Here is a 7,898-nt window from a genome sequence, read left to right as displayed (position 1 = left end):
CTTCAGTGCTCTCATTCAATTTATAAAAATATGTTTAACTCTTGCTTCATCTCTTCTAGGAATTTTAGTTGAGTTTCTGCTCAAGTTGCATTTTTCTCAATGGCATTGCTTGAGGGTGTTTTTGTCTCTTTTTCTGCACTTCTATCTTAAGCATCCCTGCCACTATAATAGTTTAATATAATGGGGTTCTTTTAATTGTTTGCTTATTTTTTCAGCCTGCTTACTGATTTTGGACTTGATATTGAGACTTGGCTATGCTATACTTCTGGAGGGAAAATCTGAACTGGCCCTATTGCTTTCTCTTTGGGGCATTGAATGTCATGTCATTCTAGGACAGAGTTGGAAAAACTTCAACAAATTTGAGTGCCCAGAGGGCAAATTCAAACTGTCTGTGAGCCCCAGCATTACTGGAGAGAGCTGAGGGAGAAAGTGCTTGCTTTGGATGGCTAGACAGAGGGGAAGGGAATGCAAAAAATGTTCTTGGGTGTTGACATGAGGGGGACCTGAGCAGCTCCCGCAGTGCTGCCTCTACATGGGTGCCACATCTTTGCCAATGAGGTTCTAGGATTTCAGTGGCAGACTAGGAACTTCCAAGTTTTTAGTGCTCCCAAAGAGTTCTGATTCAGAGCCAAGCCTGATTATTAACTCTCTGATCTGATTTCTGCAAGTTCTTGAGCTGGGTTTAAGTCTGAGCAAGAGTAGAATTTGGCTGGAGTCAGCTGAGAAGTTCTGCTGGTTCAGAGTGACAAAACTACAGTCTAGACTAGACACTGGAATTTAGTTACTGCTTATCTAAGTTGTAGATCCTGAAAGCTTCTAGACTTTTAAATTTCCTCCTTTGGCACTATCCAGTATACTCTCCAGGGACTCCTCACTCTGAACAAAGAGAGGTCCCATCCTCAGTCTGTCACAGATCTATGACCACGGGATGTGCTGTGGGCAGCACACTGGCCTTTAGATCTTGTCCCTTTTTCCAGGGCCTTGTATTGGTCTGGGGGTAGCTTGGTATGGATCTGGGACCATTTCTTACCCTGGTGCACAGCTTCTTTCTGTGTGCTGGTGTGCTATATGTATCCCATGCTCCTGCTTTGACCCAATGCCTAACTGGGCTGGATCAAGGACTCACTGTGACTTAAAAAAATTTTTTTTTCCCATCAGGATTTGGTCTTCTGCATTACCTTGGAGGAGTTTCTAGAGAGGAACCTAGCTGTCTGGATCCCTGCCACTCAGGAACTCTTCATGTTCACTAACTTTCCAACATCCTACAAGATACTGCTGATTTTGAGTTTGGTAAGTGAACATATAGATCATATTACCTATCTTTAAGTAAACTAGCCCTACAAACTAATACATGGTTTTAAAAGATCCCTTAAAAGGCATAATACATTAAAAATAATATGTATGGGTCCACAAGTTAGCAGCAAGAAAACTATAGGGATGACATTTCTCCTGTTCTTAGTATGGAGGTTCTTAAACTATTTTGCCTCATGAACCCCTTTAACAGTTTGGTGAATCCTATGGTCCCTTCTCAGAATCTTGTTTTTAAATATGTAAAAACAAAATATATAGGAATCAACGGAAAGCAATTATAATGAAATACAGCTATCAATTTTTTTTTTATGTTCATGGACCCCAGATTAGGAACTCTTGCCAGTACAAGCTCTTCATTAATCATACTACAAGATGAAAAAAATTATGTAGAGAAATTATGATCTGACAAGGTTAGCTAAAAATTATTTAGAACATTACTTATTTTGAACATTATTTAAAATATGAATCTACATCCACTATCAGTAATAATGAACATCACCTCAAGTATATACTGTACCTTGAGATAAATGATCATTTGAAATCATCAAAATTAGTCATCATTTAAAAACTATACTTGTTTCCAAAAGCAATGTAAGGATCCCACTCATAATAAACGTCTACATGCTTTAAAAACTTGACAACTCAATAATCTATCCTGTTGAAAAATTTTCCAAATGAAGTGTCCCAGTGGATTTTAAACATATCTATTAAAAATATAAAAATGTAACATCTATGGATTAGTTTGCAAGAACAACTGATCAACATTGGACAGATGGAAATTTACTAGCTTAATAATAATGAAAATTGCACAATTGATGAATGGAATTTAAAAATTAATATTATAATTTAGCAAGATGTCCTTCATATTTTGGATCCTATTTGGCTATTAGAGCCTTTAAATTTTTTTGTCATAATAAACTGAAATTAGAAACATTGTAAAATCATTGAATCACAAAGCATTAAACAAGATTTCCTAAAAATAAACATTCAAACAAGGTACATTCACTAAAAATATAATTTTAATAATAGTTTGTTGAGATCAAAAAGTGTTTTCCAGTGACAATAATAGTATAAAATAATTTTTCTATTTTAATTATTTATTTGATATTTTCTCATCTTTTAATTTCTATTTTTAGATATATTTTATGATGTCCCAGGCACCATGCTAAGTGTTTTTCCAAACATTATTCCATTTGACCTTTACACAATTCTGTGAGGCAGGTATAATAATTATCCCCATTTTATAGTTGAGGAAATTGAGACAGAGATTAAGCAATTTGCCCAATCTATTAACTGTTTGATATTGGATTTTGACCTAGGGCTTCCCTAACCCAGAAATGTTTATTTTACATTATTTTTTCTGCTATGATTGTGTGATCAAAATAATTTTGAACTAGAAGAATACCCCCATCATGTTGGATGAATTCCCTGTGAAGGATTTATGGGAGGTCATGGACAAGAGGTGGATGGATTGCAACATGGATGAGAGCACAAGCACAATGAAGTTTTAAATTTCCTAATACAAAACCTTTTGTGTTTTAGGAGCTCAGTAACTGTTGGATGAATAACATCACTTTACCTTTTTTCTAGGTTCGATAATTCTGATTCTTTTAATAATTCCTGATAGTACTTAATTTATAATTTTTAATCATTCCATTACTCCCTTTAAAACCTCTTTGAGTTCTCAACATCTCAAGTCTGAATCATGACTCTACGTAGGGGCAGTCTTCAGCCTATGGAAAACATACCATGACGAGGTGAAAGAAACCTTAGAGGTCATCCAATCCCTCACCCCTCCTCATTTTTACAGATGAAGAAAGTGAAGTCCAGTGAGATTAAATGACTTGCTAGAGTTACATAAAGGAGTAAGCAAAGGGGATGGGATTTGAACCCATATCCTTTGATGCCAAAGCCATTGTTTTTTCCCATCAACCAAAAGCTAGTTGAGAAGTCAAATACCCCTATTCTTATGAGTCAATAATACACAGCATTCATATATACATATAAACACACCCATATGTAAAAATGACCCTCCACTCCCATTGCTTGGAAGAATCTACTTTCCCATAACCCTCAATTCTATCATCACCTCCTTTCCAAGGTTCCACAAGTGTTGGGTAGGTACCCCACTTCTCAGGAATCACAGCGTGTCCAGATTTCTGCTGTCTACACCAGAAAAGAAGGTGTCAGAACCTTGGCACATCATTTTCTAAAAAGTTCACTGGCCCTGCTGTTTATGTTCTCTGCATGCTGAATCTCTGTTCATACAATAACGTTTTAAAAATAAAATTTACCCTAAAAAAAGCCTAAACATATAAATGTGGCTGACTCATCATTTGCCTTACAAATAGTCACTCACCTGCTCTCCTGGAGCAAGCACACCCTGGCATGGTGAGCAGCTATTTTAGAGCCCAGATTCTTGCTGTAGCATGACTGTGCCTACACACATCTGCTGCTCATAGATAGAAATGGAGAAAAAGTGAGGGAATCGAGTGAGGCTAAAGAGGGAAGAAATAGAAGTGATGAAATTGAGACAAAACTAATTTTAAAATAGGAGAGGGGAGGATTGAAAGGAATAAAGAAAACAGCTCCAAAATAAAATTAAAGAACAAAGATAAAAGAAAAATAGAACCGTGAAGAAGGAATGTGAAAAGGTCCCTCTAATCATATTACACAGTCCACTCAAAAGAGAAGACGAATATTTATGGCAGCATTAAATACTGTGGTCCAAAATATTTTCCTCCATTTCCTTTATTTGCCCTAATTACAAGCAATGATAAGTAGGTGAAGAATAAGAATACTTTGATGTGCCAATGGCTTCATCACCTTATCAGTGGAGTAACTCCCTCTGCTGGTGTAGATTGCATCTCAAGAATGCCTTCTTACCCAGAAGACTCCTTGCTCATATCCTCTTCAAAAATTCCTCAGTGGGGTATTTACCCAGTGTACAAGGAGTTCCCTATAGATCATTTAGCACTTCCTGGGCACCAGTGCAACACTCACAACTGTCATCAATTAATTCTTCCTTTAGTTTCATGACCAGCCCTCTTCCTTCTCCAATTACACATTACCTTCATGATGTCTTTTTTTGGTACTTCTTTTGAATTATTTGACTCTGACAATATACTTTTGCCCACAGTGAAACAAGATAATGAGAATGACTTTAAGGTTGATTTGGTACTTTTCCACAGCAACCATGAGAGTCAGAGTACAGGGTTCATCATCTCCATTTACAGATGGAGCAACTGAGAGTAAGAAGTTTTTATTTCCCTTCTTATACTCCATGTTCCAGTCAAACTGACCTATATTAACCTTGTCCTAAATTTCACATTCTTTCTCCCATATCTGTATCTTTGCATAAACTAATTTTCATACCTGTAGTGTGCCCCATCTTCATCTAACTCATTTATAATCCCTAGCTTAATTAATTGAAAGCTCATTTTAAGTAAAATCTTTGACCCAAAGCCTTTCCTGATCACACCAGTTGTTAGTATTCTCACCTTTCTCATTTTATCTTCCCATGTTCCAGGATCCTCCAAGCCCTGGGCTCACATGGACCAGATCTGATCTTTGGAACTAACCCAAAAGATAATTCTATCTTTGCTCTGTATGCCCCATTCCAGAGTTTATTCAGGGAAATCTCCAAATATGCTTGTGTCTAGGTTCCTACAAATCGTGGTAATTAAGGTCCTGGGGCTCTTGAGAAGAATTCAAAAAAAGTGTCACAAAAAAGCTTAAATGCAGAAGTTTTGAAGGACTTGTAGGGGAATGGAAACAAATAAACAACAAACATATAAAATTGTGACAAAACTCATAGTGCCCCCTCCCCTTAGAAGGAAGTTGGAGGACAGTCCTGCCATTCTGGTAGGTCTCTAGCTCTCCTAGCATCACAGGCTATCCCAGATTCAGTGTCCCTTTTTGGTTGGATTCCCTGAGTAAGGGAAACATACTATAGAGAAAGGTGAAAAAGTTGGAACTGAGGGCCTAAAAACAGATTTTAGGGGTGTTTCCTCATGAAATTTTTGGCAGGATGGCATGAAGAGGATTTTGAAATTGAGTATGAGTAACGTGGACTCATTTTTCTTCTTCTTTTTTTTTAACAGACCTAAGATTTCATTAGTATAGGGAACTCTCAGTGAGAAACTCCCCCCTACCTACATAGATCAGCACAAGTTGCCTGGGGCACTGACTTGCCCTGGCAGAAATCTTTTCTCAGAGTAGGAGTTTAAACAAGATAAATAGAGAGATTCTGCTAGAGTGAAAGACCTTCAAAGTGATGACTAGGTGAAAAAGCCAATTTACTGGCAACCTCTGACATGGATTCAAAAACTCAAGTCAAAAATCAGAAAGAAATGAGAACAAAGGGGCAAGGTAGATGGCTCAAGAGACTGAGAGTCTGACCTAGAGATGAGAGATCCTAGATTCCAATCTGACCTCAGATACTTCCTAACTGTGTGATCCTGAGCAAGTCATTTAACCCAAATTGCTTAACCCTTCCCATGCTTCTGTCTTGGAACCAATAGTTGGTATTGATTCTAAGTCAGAAGGTAAGGGTTTAAGAAAAAAAAATAAAACAAAGGCAGGGCAGTTTTTCAGCTCATATCAGACAAAACAAAGGGGCAAAATAGCTTTAAAGATTCTGGGAAAGAAGTCATCAGTTTCTATAACAGACTGACTGGCAGATTGCTTACATTATGAAAAAAGAGACAAACACAGTGAAGATATAAGAATGAGCTCATGGTAAAGAATAGTGAGAGCATGTCAGAAAAAGAAAAGTTGAGGGGCATAAAGTTGTAATAACACTTCTGTTGAGATATTGCTTCAAAGAAAGGCCTAAATACACTTGTGGACTAATAGAAAAAGCCTGGGGAGGAGATTTAGAAGACCAAAGCTTCAGGCTCTGTCTTTTCCCTGGGAGGTCCATTTCCCTAATTTCCCTAGGCAGATCATTGGTCTCTCTATGCCTCAGCCTCTCTAACCAACATATAGCTATATTATCTGACTTACCCTAGGAGCTCTCCCAGCTTTATTTTGAGGATAACTTAAGAAAACAAATGAAAAAGAATTTTGGAAAGATAAAGATCCTGTACTATACAAATTTTAATTCAAATTAGTACACAATAATACATAAATTATTATATTCCTGAAAAAAGAAGCTGAGAGCGTTGGAATCGCAAAAGAGTTAAAATGATGTTTTTGTTGTTGTTCTGTTGTACCTCTCTCTTGGTGACCCCATTAGGAGTTTTCTTGGCAAAGACACTGGAGTGGATTAGCAGTTCCTTTTCCAGCTGATTTAACAGATGAGGAATTGAGGCAAATAAAGATAAGTGAATTGCCCAGTATTGAACTCAGGAAGATGAGTCTTCCCTACTTCAGACCTCCCAAGCCTGGAGTTGGGAAAACTTGGGTTCAAAGCCTTAGACATTTTCTAACTGTGTGACCCTGGAGAAGTAACTTAACCCCAACTGCCTAGCCCTTGTCACTCTTCTTTCTTGGAATTAATACTAAGACCTTGTAAGAGTTTAAAAGAAAAAAAGAAAAGATGAACCACTGTTAATCTATTGGATTGAATTCATAGATTCAAATCCCCTACTCGGAAGGGTTCCATTGCTCTTAAGTTGATTGTAGTCATTGATCTAGACAACATATGAAGCCATTCTTTCATGCTTAGGTTCTGAGTCAGCTTCAAACCCATAGACTTCTGGAGATCAAGAACTGCATCAGTAAGGTATCTTTTTCCATCAGGGCTTTCACATCATAGTCTCCCTAGCACCATTTATAAATGTTATCAACTGATGACTCCCTAGACCATTAGAGAAAGCAAGGAGCCATAGTGAATAGTATTCAGGACAGGAAGATCCAAGTTCATATCCAACTTCAGACACTATCTGTGCAACTCTAGACCAGCCACTTAACCACTATTTGTCTCAGTTTCCTCAATTGTAAAAGAGGCATAATGATATCCCCACAGACAGAGTCAAATGATATCATATATGTAAAGCACGTTAGCACAATGGCTTGATAAATAGTATATTCTTAATAAATTCTCGTATTCTTCCTCCCAAAGTAGCACTAGGACCCAATACATATATAACCTCAGAGCTCAAAAAACCAAACAGCCAGATTCCACACAGTTCCAGTCTACACTCTCTCCATATCTATCCTCAGACCCTGCAAGGATAAGCACCCATGAGGACTGGATTGTGGCTCCCAAATTGCCTATGACATCAAAGGAAACATCACCCACAAATACCATTGACAACAAGGAACACTTCTCCTCTTCCAAACTGTTCACTTAATTACTTTGTCTACTTCAACATAGTCACTCAAACCAAAGGCTAATTCTCATGCCTTACACAATAAAAATCTACTCTAGGAGTCATCTCCATGGCCCAGAGTCTGATTTCCACCCATATCTACTCTGTCTATTACTTAAGCACATTTGCCTAAGTTAATGGGCAGGAGAAGTGGTGAGGGTGAGGAGTAAGGGATAGAATTCACTTTGGGCAGCTGTGAGCCCTCTTCACCTTGGTGCACAGCTGCTAACCCTTCAAAATCTATCTAATGGGAAAGGAATGAATTGGCTT

At 37.7% G+C, this 7,898-nt stretch overlaps 1 protein-coding gene across 1 annotated transcript in view; it reads left to right on the top strand.

Moving 5' to 3' along the window:
• The first annotated feature begins 1,141 nt into the window (after window positions 1-1,141).
• The window catches only part of LMBRD1 (LMBR1 domain containing 1), a 291,538-nt gene continuing 284,781 nt past the window's right edge, over window positions 1,142-7,898 (top strand). Inside the window, exon 1 of the mRNA XM_016431147.2 lies at window positions 1,142-1,290. Coding sequence (XP_016286633.2) covers window positions 1,240-1,290 — 51 coding nt within the window. The 5' untranslated portion in view covers window positions 1,142-1,239. The remainder of the gene's footprint in view (window positions 1,291-7,898) is intronic.

Source organism: Monodelphis domestica, chromosome 2 (genome assembly GCF_027887165.1).
Source record: "Monodelphis domestica isolate mMonDom1 chromosome 2, mMonDom1.pri, whole genome shotgun sequence".
In the NCBI taxonomy this organism is placed as follows: Eukaryota; Metazoa; Chordata; class Mammalia; order Didelphimorphia; family Didelphidae; genus Monodelphis; species Monodelphis domestica.
This window is presented reverse-complemented; position numbering and strand designations above follow the sequence as displayed.